At 33.2% G+C, this 16,429-nt stretch overlaps 1 protein-coding gene across 1 annotated transcript in view; it reads right to left on the bottom strand.

Moving 5' to 3' along the window:
- The window catches only part of LOC114337724 (chitin-binding domain protein cbd-1-like), a 48,225-nt gene that overhangs the window by 17,339 nt on the left and 14,457 nt on the right, over positions 1-16,429 (bottom strand). Inside the window, exons 6-13 of the mRNA XM_050651020.1 lie at positions 16,387-16,416; positions 13,578-13,616; positions 13,340-13,516; positions 7,927-7,962; positions 5,535-5,582; positions 5,261-5,437; positions 5,064-5,099; positions 2,481-2,522 (exon numbers count right to left, since the gene is read on the bottom strand). Of these exons, the coding sequence (XP_050506977.1) occupies positions 2,481-2,522; positions 5,064-5,099; positions 5,261-5,437; positions 5,535-5,582; positions 7,927-7,962; positions 13,340-13,516; positions 13,578-13,616; positions 16,387-16,416 (585 nt within the window). The remainder of the gene's footprint in view (positions 1-2,480; positions 2,523-5,063; positions 5,100-5,260; positions 5,438-5,534; positions 5,583-7,926; positions 7,963-13,339; positions 13,517-13,577; positions 13,617-16,386; positions 16,417-16,429) is intronic.

The following is a 16,429-nucleotide window of genomic DNA, read 5'->3' as shown; positions in this document are numbered from 1 at the left end:
TAACCAATCATTTATGTTAACGCCATATCTGAATGTCACAAATAAAATAATCAAACGAGGCTTAACTCGGCAATGTCAATTCTGTCAAAAGTAATGACAATGAAAGTTAGTGGAAATAATTTTCCATTAGTTTACAGTTTTTATTGTATTATCTTTAACGATTTGTTCTTAGTAATTTCAATTTAAGTTGGTTCCTTATCCTTCGTTGATAAAGTGTAGTTTTGTTTTAGTTACGAAACGAAAGAAGTTTTGTGTTGTGTTAATAAAAAAACTGAACATGGTTTATTATTGTTGTGTAGGGTTGTGTACAAATCATAGAAAAGTTAGAAAAATGCATAGATAGGTAAATAGTAATTAGTTTATAACTGTTTTATCTGAAACGAAACAACAAATAAATACACGTAGGTACCTATATTTACAAAAACATTGTCTAACTTTTTTTATATCCCTTTTCCTTACTAAATTTGACAGCAAAAATAACATATACATTTTGTAACTTGGGAATTCCGAATAAGTTATAAGTAGTACTTAGATATTATTTAAATAAAATACTTTAACAAGCTTTGTAAGTTCTGGTATTTTATTTTAATAATATAGGTGAGATTATTTTTCGTAAAATAAGAAGATATTTTAATTAGTAACAAAAGGGCCCGCAAGAGGCGCTGAACGGATGAAATTAATGCTTGTCCATTTAAATTTCCCGCCAAATGGTGATTAGTTAACACTACGGTCGCATGTGGCGAAAGGAACCAAATTTTTACAGTGAGTTGCCTATCTATCCGGTAATACTATATTATTTATCTATGGTTTTAGACTATACTTTTTTTTTGTTAACAGAACATGATGTAACAAAAACTTATGAAATTATTGTGACAAGAAGTTTTGTGTATTACATTGTCACTTTTTCCTATTAGAATATGTTATGTGATTCTGCGCATTACATGCTAAAAAAGTATTTTTTTATATTTTTGTGATGTTACATGTACTGTTAACCTCAATTTTCTTCTTCTTATTTTCTTTTAAGAATATTTTAACCTCATTTTCCTCAACATTTAACCTAGTGAGTTTTATCTTTGATATTTTATGTTATAATATGTTATATGATGGATAAAAAAACTCTATTATTTTCAGCTGATTCCATTGCAACATTTCTTAAAAGAAAAGTTAACCTTAAAAGAATCAATGTAACAGTATAATGAAAATAACCTAACTGCGCATGCCTGTGTACTAAAATATCAAATAGGACATGTTCTAATTTGTATAACATTTTCTGTTAACAGATTTTGTTTTCTGTTTTACATTGTGACAAAACTTAGTATACCATTTTCTTATATACCCTATTCCACAAACATACGACTGTGTTGGATTATCTCTACAACGAATATTTTATTGTGCAAAATATGAAGAACGAAAGTAAATTGCAAATTACATTGTTGTTTATTGGAATAATTATTAGAGCCATTTACTTTCGTACTTCTTATGTTGTACACTAAAATATTCGTTGTCGCGATAATCCAAAACAGCCGTATATTCGTGGAATGAACCATGTCATTTTATGTTATAGTCTAAAACAGATTTTACCATCCATTTTTCGAAGGGATTTCATCTCCGCTGTTTCGAGCAATCTTTTGCCCTCTCTGTGTCAGGTCGTGTTTCAGCCGCATATGTCATTATTGGCCTGACGACTGTTTTGTTAATTCAGCCTTTAATTTCTTTTCCGATATGTTTATTTCTCCATATTGGAGAACATTCATGCAACCTGCGGCTCTGTTTGCTGTATTCACTTGATCTTCCACTTCTGTTTCGAGCTTTCTGTAGCTAGATAGAGTGTTGCCTAGATATTTAAAATCCATCACCGTTCTATTATCTGACCCTCCAGCTCCAGATTACACCTTATCGGATTTGCTGTTATAATCATACATTTTGTCTTTTTTGGGTAAATTAATATGTTACATTTTCTAATGGTTATATTAAATTGGTGCAGCATAAGGTGTAAATCATCTTTACTTTGAGAGATTAGTATTGCATCATCTGCAGAGCAGATTAAAGTTGTTTTTCTCCAATTTGGCATCCTTTTTTAGTTCTTAATTTTTTATTATTTCATCCATGATCAGGTTGAACAATAAAGGACTCAAGGAATCCCCCTATGTTATCCCATTGCCAGCTTCAATTGGGTCAGCTAGTTCATCTTCTACTTTTACTTTTATATATTTTGTGAACATTCAAATATGAATATCGCTGAATATACGTACATACCTGACCAAGAATTATTATTGATCAAACTCACAGATACCACTGGCCAATTTCAGTTTCAATGATTTTCTACACTATAATGCAAAGGTAAGAATATTTGACGGATTAACGTTAGATTGAGGCTTTTTTATTATATTATAAGCAGAAAAACATTTTCTATTCAACAATAATTACTGAACGTAACCAGCTATTATTAATAAAATAAAACATTTTATGTCTTTACATACCTGGAGCGACAGTTGTTGTGTAGGCAGGAATAGCGGTAGTAGCTGCAAAAAATTAAATTTATTTTGTTAATTAAAATATAAATCTGGAATTTACGTAATACAAAATATAAAAGAGGTTAAAGGTTAATCGTAAACGATGTTGCCAAATTCTAATTAGGTACTGCTAAAATTTGCAGTAAGCTGAAATCGAAACTGCATTGTTACGTACGATTACGTACGAATATTGAATATTCTTCTTCGGAAAACTCCGTGTTTTCAATTTTATGGGTGTAATACTACGAGCAATGAGAAAACTAATATAAGAAAAAAACTAGATATTGATAAAGCTTAATACATACAAAAAAATAGATCGAACTATGAATTGCGATCTTGAATTATGAGTTTATCGAGATTCTTAGTTTTAACGATTTTTGAGTTTTTGGCATCACTCAAAAGTCAAATTATCGAAACTTCTTGTAAAAAAGGTGAAAATTAACATATTTGTTGTTGTTAAACAAAAAAATAAGCATAAAAAATATCTCAAAAGCGTTACCTCACAACATGTCTAAAGAAAATCTGTGCAAAATTTCAGGTGGATCGGTCAAGTAGTTTTTGAGTTACAATGTGCACCGCCTTAGAAAAAAGCAGTTTTGAGAAAAACGTCCTTAAATTTTTGACAAGTATTATTTTCAATTTATTTTTTGACTGTCAGCTCGTAAAGTGATGCACACAAACCGGAATATGTTTTTTTTAATCGCGGAGTAATTTACATAAGAGAACGGGAACAGCTGTTGAACGTTTCTCACCAGATTAAAGCCCGCTGGCGCGAAGCTGTTGTATATTGAACATGCTGTATTTCCGGTAATTTTGCTCCGATCAATTTTCAGAGGATATTTTTGATATTATATACTTTCATTTAAAATAACAAAAAAATCGATAATTTCAAAATTTTCAAACTATACCCCCTCGCTCCCCTTAATAATTAATTTAATTAATTAATTTCCCGCAAAGATTTTCTTCTTTCAAAGGAAGAAATATTGTATGCACTAAAAAACACCAGTAACGGAAAAAGCCCGGGGCCAGATCAACTGCCTATTGATATCCTTAAAATAATAGAAAATGAGTACATAGATGTCCTCTTAAAGCTCTTTAATGAAATTTATCAGTCGGGTGACATACCCAATGAATGGTTGACCTCAACATTTATTTGTCTCCCAAAAAAGAAAAATGCTAGAGAATGCACCGATCATCGCATCATAAGCCTGATGTGTCACACACTTAAAATGTTTTTAAAGATCATTCATAAACGCATTTACCAAACACTTGTTATGGATATTGAAGAAACCCAATTTGGATTCCGTAGCGTAGAGGGTACCCGTGAAGCTCTCTTTGCATTCAAAGTACTAATCCAGAGATGCTTGGACGTGAACCAGGATATGTACGTCTCTTTCATAGATTACAACAAGGCTTTCGATAAAGTCCGCCACAAACAGCTAATGGACGCCCTCGAAGCAAAACAATTACAATACAATGACCTTCGAATTATAACAAATCTATTTTAAAGACAGCAAGCACACATACGCATTAACGAACATACATCAGAAGAGTTCGAAATTAAAAGAGGAGTGCGACAGAGGTGTGTATTGTCACCACTACTATTCAATGAATACTCTGAAGAAATTATGAAAAGGGCTCTTGAGGGAGAAACAGCAGGAATAAAGGTAAATGGAACGCCAATTAACAACATTAGATATGCGGACGATACTATCATAATAGCAGACAAATTTAAAGACCTCCAAAAGCTAATGAACAAGATAGTTGAGTATGGAGAAGAATATGGATTATCAATAAATATCAAGGAAACTAAATTTATGAGGATATCAAAAACCTAAAATAATAATGAAAGCCTGACAATTAAAGGTAAAACTTTAGAACAAGTAGAAAACTACAACTATCTTGGCACAATAATTAATCACACAAACGATTACTCCAAAGAAATCAAAGTTCGAATAGAGAAAGCAAGAACAAACTTCAATAAAATGAGAAAGGTACTTTGTGCAAGAGAACTGAAATTAGACTTGAGAGTTAGGCTGGCAAGGTGTTATATTTTCTCGACTCTGCTTTACGGGATAGAAGCATGGACACTTAACGCATCGACTACTAAAAAGTTTGAACTGTGGGTGTATAGAAGAATCCTGAAGATAGCATGGACCGAGCATATAACAAACAACGAAGTCATGAGTAGAGTCAACAAGACTGGGAAATATTGAAAACCATCAAGACACGAAAGCTGCTGCAGTACCTGGGGCATGTTATGCGTAATGAGAGATACAACATATTTCAGTTGATTATACAGGGAAAATCCAGGGCAAGAGAAGTGTAGGATGGAGACGAATCTCGTGGTTGCGTTACTTGAGGGAATGGTACAGATGCACATCAACCGAACTATTCAGAGCAGCAGCATCTAAGATCAGAATAGCCATGATGATTGCCTACCTCCGTCGTGGAGATGGCACGTGAAGAAGAAGAAAGATTTTCTGCCGGACAAATTTTTAATTTAGGAATGTTAGACACGGTATTTTGAACTTATTGATGTGTACTTACGGTTAACTGGCGCTACAGTTGATGACGGCACAGCTTCTAAAAGATAAAATATAAGGTGACACAATATAACTTATCAATTAGAAATAAAATATAAAACGAAAATAAGCTACTAGTTATTACTTGCTACAGTCTACAATATCCATATAATTACAAATTACAATTACACAAAAAATTCAAAGGAATATGATTAAACTTACGACAGTCTACTTTATCCATATAATCACATTGAAGCGTTTCAGGACTGAAATACAAATTCTCTGGACAATTCTTTAGTGATTTTCTTCCTTGGTTGCATTCATAGTATTTGCTGCAATCTTCGGGGTAAACAAATTTTGTAATTCCTGACGATGCTGGGCAAGTTGGATCTATGGGATCTACAAAACATAACATAAAATATGCAAATAAGATATTCTAAAGGTTAAAAGCCCAAAATATAGCAAATATACTATTGTTTTAATGTACTGTATTTACCTGCGGTAGTGGGTACAGCTGTAGTTACTGTAGAAGCCTGTGTGCTCTCTGAAGGAAAAAATATTTATATGTGGTTATTCACACTCATGTTTCTGTTTTTGGTATTATGTACTTGTACAGGGCCGGATTTAAGGGGGGCAGGCTGGGCAGCTGCCCGGGGCCCCACATTTTGGGGGCCCCCACAAAGCCTCAAACAAGGTTTATTTAAACAGATATTGGCAGGAGATACAGGAACTCGACATCGACAATGTATGTCAAGTATAAAATGAAAGTTCGTAGGAGTGATAATATAATACATTATTCATGTTTTTCACCTTCCACCGGGTGAGTGTATTGCTTCGTTTGTAAATTCTTATCTAGTGTTCGTACACATTTTCGCCACAGAGGATTTTGTGATTGGAAACATGCAAATACATAGTAGGCTTATGGATCACGAAATGTCTAAAGCACACGAAAGAATTGGGCGTATTGATACTGAAATAGCAAAACAGGCCGAAGCAATAAATAATTATTGGAAAATACTCAAAAGACTAATTTTAGTGTTATAATGTTTATTTGTGAACGAGATTTAGCATTTCGCAGCGAAAATGAGTGGTCGAGTTCATTACAAAATGAAAATTATTTGGAAATACTCCAGTTAATAAATATACCATATTAATAAATATTCAAATCCTGGAAGCGGACATGTCAACTATCTTTCATCAACCATATGTGAGGAAAGTGTACATCCGATGGGTCAAAACGTATTAAAATGAAATAGTTTTAAGGATTAAGAAGTCAAAATATTATTCAGTTCATACCAATCAATTAACTGTGATATTTCGTTACATAGAAGGTTTCACTCCTGTTGAAAGGTTTACCATATTTTTGCCAAATCGCGGTCATAAAGCAGAAGATATAGTTAATTCTCTAATGACATTTTTGCAAGAACATGATATCAATTTGAAAAACTGCAGGAGACCGTCCTACGTTAATGCGTCAGTTATGAGTGGAAAATACAATGGTGTTCAGGCTGAAATTATAGAACAAAAAGGTACGTATCCATACGTGGGTGCTTCCTGCTCGGTGTAGCTGCTCAAATGGATACGGCATGCGCTCCCCTACATATAACCCGCAAATCAGTTGAATCAAAGAGGGTGAGCGCCGTGGGGCGAGCACTAACCTATCCACTATGTGGAGCTGCTACACCGAGCACGGAGCACCCGCGTTTGGATACATAGCTTAATATCTTGGAGTTGTGGATTCCTTGTGTCGTCCACTCTCTAAATTTAGTTTCAAAAGTTGCAACTGAGTGTTATCATGTATTAGCATAGCACAGCATTCTTTAATTTCTTAGAAGAACTAACTATGTATATGTATTTTTCACTTCCTCTACATATACATATATACAACTTATTAACGGAATGTTTAAAAGCTGCGTCTTTAAGCGACAGCAACGCAGACCGTGGCAAAAATATTATTGTTCCTACAAGAGCAAGTACTACTTGATGGTTATGGAGGTAATGCCGCAAAAGAACTAGTTAAAGGTTATAATCAGATTAAAGGAGCATTATCCAAAATTTCGGAAGACGAATAATTTAAAACTCGTAGCATTGCAAATGGTTTGTACCTATAATCGAATGTGTTTACTGGAAACAGAGAGGATATTAGGGAAGACAAACAGCACAAGTCGTATTCTTCAAGATCCAAAATTGACCTTAATTCAGGAGTGGCAGCACTTAGATCACTTAAATAAATTGTACAGTCAAGACGTGACACTTTCGAAAAATATGAGAACATCAGAGAAGTTTAGAACTCAAAATCTCATCGCTATAATAGATCACTTCATTACCTCTTTAACTCAGAGGCTGTCTACATCTGAATCCATTCATTCCAATTTTGGATTTTTACATAATTTTGGATAATTGGAAAATAGGAAATCAGCTAATCAAATATAAGCAAAGAACTTCAAATGTACGAAATGGTAAAAGAAAAGAATATAAATATGATGCTTTTAAAAATGTTGAGATGACACTTTGTTTATATTTAGTTCTGATGTTAACTAACAAGAGTGTTTGAATAATCTCTCTATAATAAGCATTGGCCACGATGTCTTAATGCAACTAGATAATATGTCCCACATAATCAAGAAATTTTTAATGAAAATACCTCGAAAACTTCCCATACATCTTACTATTATTTTTAATATTTACTGTAACAAGTTACAGCTCTTGTACTTTTTATTATTTAAAAATATGTTTATAAAAGTAGATCAACATTTTTTTAATGGTAGGAGGTAGGGCCCCCACACAAATTCTGCTCAGGGGCCCCCACTGCCTTAAATCCGGCTCTGTACTTGTAATATTATACTTGAGGATTTAATCACTAACTATTAGCAGTAACTTTTACTTGCCTGTGGCTGGATTTGTTTGACGTGTTGGTACGGCCTCTAAAATCAATTATTATATATTAGGAAAGAATATGTTCTAAATTTTAGACTACTCATATTAACACAAAAAAATAAGGCCTTCGGTCCCCGATGACAATGAACTGATCCTTGATCAAGTTAGCGATGAAAGAAAATAGCAAAAACAGCGAATCAAAAAAAACTCCGGGTAGCATATTTACAGATGCTAGCGTGTGTAGACACCAGGGTGTTGAAATCAGTTAGGGTGTGTAAAAACAGTACTGTTCCGGAAACGCGTATTTAAAATCTAAATTAAATATTAACGCGCCATACATTGAACTTGTCGATTCGTGGTTCCATTTTTATTGGCCTGACGGGCGAGAAATTGTCCTCGTCTCGTCAACTCGCTAAAAAATTTATCGCCAGTACCCTGACTCAATTAGAGTTGTACACATATTATGTGTGGTTAAAAATTTGTAGACCATACGTAAAAATTGTATTTTGTTGTTTTGAATAAGTGTGTTTAATCATTTATTGTTTCTTAACTCCTTTATTTTATACAGGAGTAAATACAAAATTTCACGTAACTGTTCAGTTTGTAGTAGACTATATTGGAGTCTACTTATTTATTTGTGATTTTATTACCGCCAAATTCAGCAAAGAACTACCAGATTTGTGGTGTTTGGGCTAAGTTTGAGCCGTGGCCGTTCGAGACCAGCAGATTACTTCGACCAGCAGCAGTTCCTCGACTTGAAACCAGCCACCGGGAAGTGCAATAATGGGACTATGGTAGCTATACAGAACTTTTTGAGTAAACATTTTCAAATAAATTTACATTCATAGACATTTTGAATTTTGACTTCATATTCAGTACACGTTTAGATTGGTTCTTTTTTTTATTTAATTATTGTTTTATTTTGTAACCTTTTTTTGTCTAGGATAATTAAACCTTTACTTTCTCAACTCGCTTTATTAATTTAATCTTAGTTAAAGGATTAGATATAACCTTTTACCACCTCTTTATGGGGTGTGATTTTTGAACCAAAGCGTTGGTAACTAACATACAGTCCACAGAGGTCAGTGGGACCTTATTTAGTCATTAACAAATTGGGAATTTAACCCCCAGTTTGTCCAAGTACATTTACAGATACTAGCGTTTGTAGACACCAGGGTGTTGAAATCGGTTAGAGTTTGGAAAAGCAGTACATTTAAAAATACTAACAGATTTGGACACCAGAGTGTCATAACCAGCTAGCTTTTTTAGGGATATATGCATAGATGCTAACGGCTATTGACATTAATTTTATACAGTGCGTCCATAAAGTAACGCATACATTTATTATTTCGTAAACCGATTTTTATTTTTAAATTACAATTTTTTGGCATATATATCATACTAGTGACGTCATCCATCTGGGATTGATGACGTAATGGATGATTTTTTTAAATGAGAATAGGAGCCATGTGATAGCTCATTTGAAAGGGTATTCAATTCTCTATTCACTAATAGAAACATTAACACAATTATTTATACAGGGTGTCCAAAAAAATTTTTTTTAATTAAATTAATTAGGACAAAAAGAAGAATGTATGTAATTTATTTAATTCAAAATACGTTTTACTGTTGTCAGAAAAAAAAGGAAAACATGTCATTTGACAAATTAATAAATATTGCTTTTCGCTTAAATTCAATGTTAAAGCTACCACCCACTTGCCTCTTGGCAATTTGAACATTTCGTTTAAACGAAAATCAATGTTTAGTTTTTAAACAAAACATTTTTATGTTTTCTGATAGTAATAAAATGTATTTAAAATTAAACAAATTACATACATTCATCTTTTTGTGTCAATTAATTTAATTAAAAAAAGTTTTTGGACACCCTGTATAAATGATTATGTCATTGTTTATATTACTGAATAGAGAATTGACTAACCTTTCAAATGAGCTAGCACACGACCCCTATTCTCATGTAAAAAAATCATCGATTGCGTCAACTCTCCCAGATGGATGACGTCACTAGTATGGTCAAAAAGTCATAATTTAAAATTAAAAATGGACTGTTTCAGGATTTTTCCTTAAAGTCGGTGGCTTCCGAAATAATGAATTTATTCCAGACATTTGCACTATACTGTATAAAATAAATGTCAATAGCCGTTATACTATGCATGTGTAATGTATAAACACTAAAAAAGCTAGCTGGTTTCAACACTCTGGTGTCCAAATCTGTTAGTATTTGTAAATGTACTGTTTTTCCAAACCCTAAATGATTTCAACACCCTGGTGTCAACACGCGCTAGCATCTGTAAATGTACTGTTTTTCCAAACCCTAACCGATTTCAACACCCTGGTGTCTACACACGCTTAAAAATGGACCTGTTTCAGGATTTTTCCTTAAAGTCGGTGGCTTCCGAAATAATGAATTTATTCCAGACATTTGCACTATACTGTATAAAATAAATGTCAATAGCCGTTATACTATGCATGTATAACCACTAAAAAAGCTAGCTGGTTTCAACACTCTGGTGTCCAAATCTGTTAATATTTGTAAATGTACTGTTTTTCCAAACCCTAAATGATTTCAACACCCTGGTGTCAACACGCGCTAGCATCTGTAAATGTACTGTTTTTCCAAACCCTAACCGATTTCAACACCCTGGTGTCTACACACGCTAGCATCTGTAAATGTACTGTTTTTCCAAACCCTAACTGATTTCAACACCCTGGTGTCTACACACGCTAGCATCTGTAAATATGCCTCCGGCAAATATCAAGCTCTATATAACTGGAAAAAGAGTTAAATCACATGAAATGGAAATGTTGTTGATCTTTGTGAAATCAGACCAAAGGAAAAACTTTAAAGGGATTAACTCAATAAAAATATTTTGTAGCTTAGAAAATACAATAAATCTAGCGTTAAAATATAATCCAATCCTATGCCCTACATCCTCGAACTCGCAAGAAAGAAGTGGAAATATTTTATGGAAGGTCTAGAGAATGCAACAAGACTAAGCATATGAAACACAACCTAATAACAGGTAATTTTATTGCTTTTTTTAAGTCCCTAACGAAATGAGCATGGATCACTCCAGATAGAAAATGAAATCAATTTGGTCCTTATATCAATCACAAAACCATAGACCGTGATGTAATTAATAATCCTTAACAGTTATTCAGTGTTCAAGAACGCAGTGAAAACGTGAAATAAAATTGCAGGAAGGATAAGCAGGAGAAAATTTATCAAGAGACAGTGAGAAAAAACACGAGTTAATATATGGAATAGATTACAACGGTTGTCAAATAAAATGAAAGTTTAAGGGTGCTGAACAGAAGTAAAGTTCTAGACAAAAAGATTATTGTTAAGCTAGCAGATCGAAATAGACAAATAATAACAAATAAAGAGAAGATAAAATATTAAAAAATAGCTTATGTTTTATTTCGAATGAAACATAAGCTGTTTTTTAATATTTCATTTTAACTCATATTTTGAGTACACGGAATAAACTTTCGTACGAGTAGACGGAATGTGACTGCATATTGTAGAGTCCGTTTTCGTCTTCTTTATTCGACGTCTCCTTGCTTTATAAATTTTAAAAGGCAGATATTAAGCATGTTACCATAAGTGGTTCCACGAGAAGTTTCAGATTTATTGTTAGATCTGTGACTTCTCATTTCGCTTTAAACAGAAGATAATTAAGATAATTGAAGAATTTTATACCGAACTATGAAAAGCACAAAAAAAGGTGGCAATAAGTTGAAAAAAGTCTAAAATGTGAGTTCAGAGGACATTCAAAAAAAAATAAATAAGTCTAAATGAAAAACAATAAAGCAGCTGGGATGACCAAATCGTTATTAAGGTAGTTGAAGCAGTTGAAAATACACCAATAAAGGCATTGTCACAATTATATAACTCATGCCTTTCAAAAAAAGTTACACAGTCTCAGCGGAATAAAGCTGTTATTCCTATTAGGTATAAGCTATCATAGCTTTTTCCATAGGACTTGTAGTTTTTCAGAAAATCCTTAAAAACCATTTTTTACACTTAAAACTTCACCCCTTCTACTCTCCGACCTCAGATTACCCCTATATTATTTTTCTTTTTAATTTTGTAACGTATTCTTCCTTTTAGAATGAGTTCCATTCTTACTGGAACAGAATAGAAGTAGAATGCTCAATTAAAAAAAAAAAGTTAAAAAACACAGACCTGTAGTGGTACGGGTATGTAAAAAGGATCCCAGAGCACAAGTTGTCGAAAAGAATATTGGATCTACCCACCGGGAAGAGGACGGAAAGGAAGACCTGCTATGGGATGAACATACGAAATACCATTATAGACAGAGAACTCAAAGAAGGTAACTGGAAGAATAGAGTGTTGTGGAGGACTAAAATGGCTACTTATAATGGTAAAAAGCCAAAGAAGAAGGAGACAATGAGTTCCATCCTGTTAGAATTTTTTTTTTTTTTCAATTTTGCTAAAAGAATTCACTTATTCAAAGAATACTTATTGTACTTAAACAATAGTAATCAATCAAAAAACTATCAGTTGTAAAATAGAAATTGATGGTATTAGTATTGAACAAGTAACGGTAATAAAATACTTTGGAATTACCTTGCCAAGCTACGGGGACCTGGACAAAGAAGTGAGAAATCAATTACAAAAAGCAAATAGACTGGCAGGATGTTTTAATAACACTATAAGATGAAACCGGCAAAATATCACTGAGATGAACTCAAGAATTTATAAAGCCAGCATAAGACCAATAATGACATTTGCATCAGAAACAAGATCCGATACAGCCACAACACAAAGGCTACTCGAAACGGCAGAGATAAGAATACTTAGAAGAATTACAGGAAATACGCTGAGAGATCGAAAGAGAAGTGAAGACATTAGAAGACTTGGGTCATATAACACGTGGTGACAGATATGAACTACTAACATTAATTATGCAGGGAAATATTCCAGGAAGGCGCAGCATAGGTAGGAAAAAACGTCCTGGCTGAGAAATCTCAGATAATGATTTGGATGCAGCTCAACTGAACTCTTTCGGGCTGTAGTGTCAAAAGTGAGAATAGCAATGATGATTGTCAACCTTCGTCGCGGAGATGGCACGTAAAGAAGAAGAGTAACACACAGTTTATTAACCAATGGACACTACATAGAAAGAAAGAATGAAATAACCACATAAGCAAAGTGGGGAATCCCCATGTGGTCAAAATAGCAAGAGATAAATCACCAGTCGGTAGAAGTATCGGCCGATCGCTCAAAAGGTGGAGTGACAACCTTCCATAGGGATATCGATCCGCCACGGACCAAGCAGAATGACTTATAAAGAGGAAGAAGAAGAAGAAGAAGAAGAAGAAGAAGAAGAAGAAGAAGAAGAAGAAGAAGAAGAAGAAGAAGAAGAGTATTGTACTTACTGCAGTCTACGTTATCCATATAGTCACATCGAAGTGTTTCAGGGTTGAAATACAAATTTTCTGGACAGTCCTTTAGTGATTTCCTTCCTTGGTTGCATTCGTAGTATTTGCTGCAATCATCTGGATCAACGATTTTAATTATTCCTGACGATGCTGGACAAGTAGGGTCAATGGTGCCTAAACAATAAAAAATATATAAAAATCCCGTATACTTTACGATCAGAAGAAATCTTCTTACCTTCGGTAGTTGGGGCTACTGTTGAAGTTTGTGCTCTTGCTAAAATAAGAAATTATAATAGATATTAAAAACTTTTTATATTCTAAACAAGCATAAGTACTGTAATATAAGAAGCAAACTGTAAGTGGTGAAAATGTTGGCTGTACGTTAAGGGTTGATGGTTTTGCTATAAAAGATATACCTATTGCAAGTAAAACTGCTAAAAATGTAAAAACAACTTAAAATAATCTGCTATGCGGACGATGCAATATACTAATCTTTCAAAGTGAAGATGATTTACAACATATGCTGCACCAATTTACTATAACCGTCAGAAAATTTGACGTGGTAATTTCTCCAAAAAGGACCAAATGCACTGTAACAGCAAATCCAATAAGATGTAAAGTGGAGCTGGAGGGTCAGATAATAGAACAAGTGATGGAGTTTAAATATCTAGGCATCACACTACCCAGCTAACAGTGTTCGTATATATAACGTCAAACAAACGTCAACATTTTGGGAGAAGTTACGTCAAAAGTTACATCAATTACCTAAAATATACGTATAAAAGTCACAGCGATGTTACGTAACAATTTTACGTTATTTCTACGTAACCTTTTTAACGTCACAAAAACGTCACTTTTTAGGAGAATTTTCAGTATAAATGATATTTATACATAGGACTTAAAATTATTGTGTAAATAAAACCACATACATGGTGCTGACACATTTATTAAATATTTAAAATACACATTTATTATATATTTGACTTTTATGTGAGAGAAAGAGACAAAATTATTAATAGCTACTTTATATTAAAATACATAAACATACCTTTGAAGTAATCTTCATTCGTAAACTGCACACTTTCATATAAGGACTAGGCTGATTCTCCATTTTTAGAAGATATTTCGATACATTTCGTTTTTCAACTAAACTGTCATTGAATAGAATTCTATTTTGTTTATCTTATTTAGGGAAAGAATGAAACGATAAATTACTATTAGGTACGCTTTATCCAAGAATCACATTGAGGCACACACCAATAATAATTCGATTTTTTTGACATAACTCCATAAAAACAAACACGATTTTAATCACGGAAATGTAAAGTTAGGTATTAATGAAAGGTTCTAAATAAATACGCGATGGCGCTGCAATCTCAAACGAGATCTTATACGATACGTGTATATACCTACCAAAAAGCCACGTGTTAGAGACGAATAAATTCATACGCATTAAAACCTACCAAAGAGCCACGTTTCCGAAACGAATAAATTCATACGTATAATATACGTATTAAAATTTCGTATCAGTAACGTCATTTTTTGATAGATGTTACGTAACAATACAAAAAAACCTAAATTTAACGTTAATGTAACGTTATCTTGCTAGCTGGGTATCTAGCTACGGAAGGCTCGAAACAGAAGTGGAAGATCGAGTGCACAGAGCAAACAGAGCCAGAGGTGGCCTAAATGACACAATATGGAGAAATATAAATGTCGGAAAAGAAATGAAAGGCAGAATTTACAAAACAGTCATCAGACCAATAATGACATACGCGGCAGAAATACGACTTGACATAGAGAAGACAAAAAGATTGCTCGGAACAGCTAAGATGAAAACCCTTCGAAAAATCGATGGTAATACTCTATGGGACAGAGCTAGAAGTACACATATACGACGTAGATGCAAGGTGGAGAACATTAATAACTAGGTAAGAAAAGGAAGAGTAAAATGTGACTACATTAACCGAATGGCAAAAAATAGAGTAGTAAGGACAGCGAGGGGCGGTTCCCCAATAGGAAGAAGATCAGTGGGAAGACCACGAAAACGATGGAATGACAACTTACTGGAGGCACATCGAAAAAACAGACATAATAATATCTATACAACAAGAAGAAGAGAAAAATGCAAAAGTATTATTTTTTCTCATCTACCTAAATAATTCTCATCTACCTAAATTCTTGTAGATGTACCTACATACATAAAACAGCTATGAAAGGCAGCATTTTAGGACACCTATGAAAAACTCTTAATAATTTTTGTTTAGGAAAGTGTTAGTCCGGACCTGATCAACGGAATTTACAACGGAATATTATTCACCAAAAGTTTTCAACCTGTTTGTAGGCAACACACAATATACTTAGAGTTATTACTGGTAACAAACAGTTCAGGAACTTTCATCCTTTTAAAATATTTTTTAAATTATAGTCCAGTGATATTATAATTATCTTAAGTTATTAACAATCAAGTTCTCAATAAAAGTTAATTAATCAAATTAATGACGATTTTCACTTATTTTGCAGTTTGCGAAGCAACAAATTGTCTGTTTAGCTTTCAAAAATCGACATTTTGAAGAATTTGCAATGTTCAAAAAAATCAAGTTTTGTAATTTTATGTCAATAATTTAGATTTTTTAGGGTGTACAATCGAAATCTCGTTTTTTAGGGGGATCGAAAAAACCGGGTTTTTTGCATTAAATTGTTAATAATTTAATGCCTACACAAGAAAGGAAACAGGTAGGTTCAGGTTCCCTTAAAGGAAACAGGAAGGTTTCCTTTCTATGGGTCTATTGGTCTACAATAACTAAAAAACCTGCCTGTATTATTCAATATCCCGAATATGTCTATCTACATATTGTTTATTTCTCTGGAGTATTACACACATACGATAATATTTAATATACTTTGTAACATCAAAGTAATACAAAAACTACATCATTCTTTTAAGCTTTCGGTCATATTCCTATACATTAAGTATAAGAAAGATGTCCAGTCAATTATTTAATTATGTATCTATTAATTAATTTTAACAAAAATTTACTTACGTGAACTAGTTGCAGGTGATGACTCAGTAGCTAAAAAATATTT

This window comes from Diabrotica virgifera, chromosome 5 (genome assembly GCF_917563875.1).
Source record: "Diabrotica virgifera virgifera chromosome 5, PGI_DIABVI_V3a".
NCBI classification, from domain to species: Eukaryota; Metazoa; Arthropoda; class Insecta; order Coleoptera; family Chrysomelidae; genus Diabrotica; species Diabrotica virgifera.
This window is presented reverse-complemented; position numbering and strand designations above follow the sequence as displayed.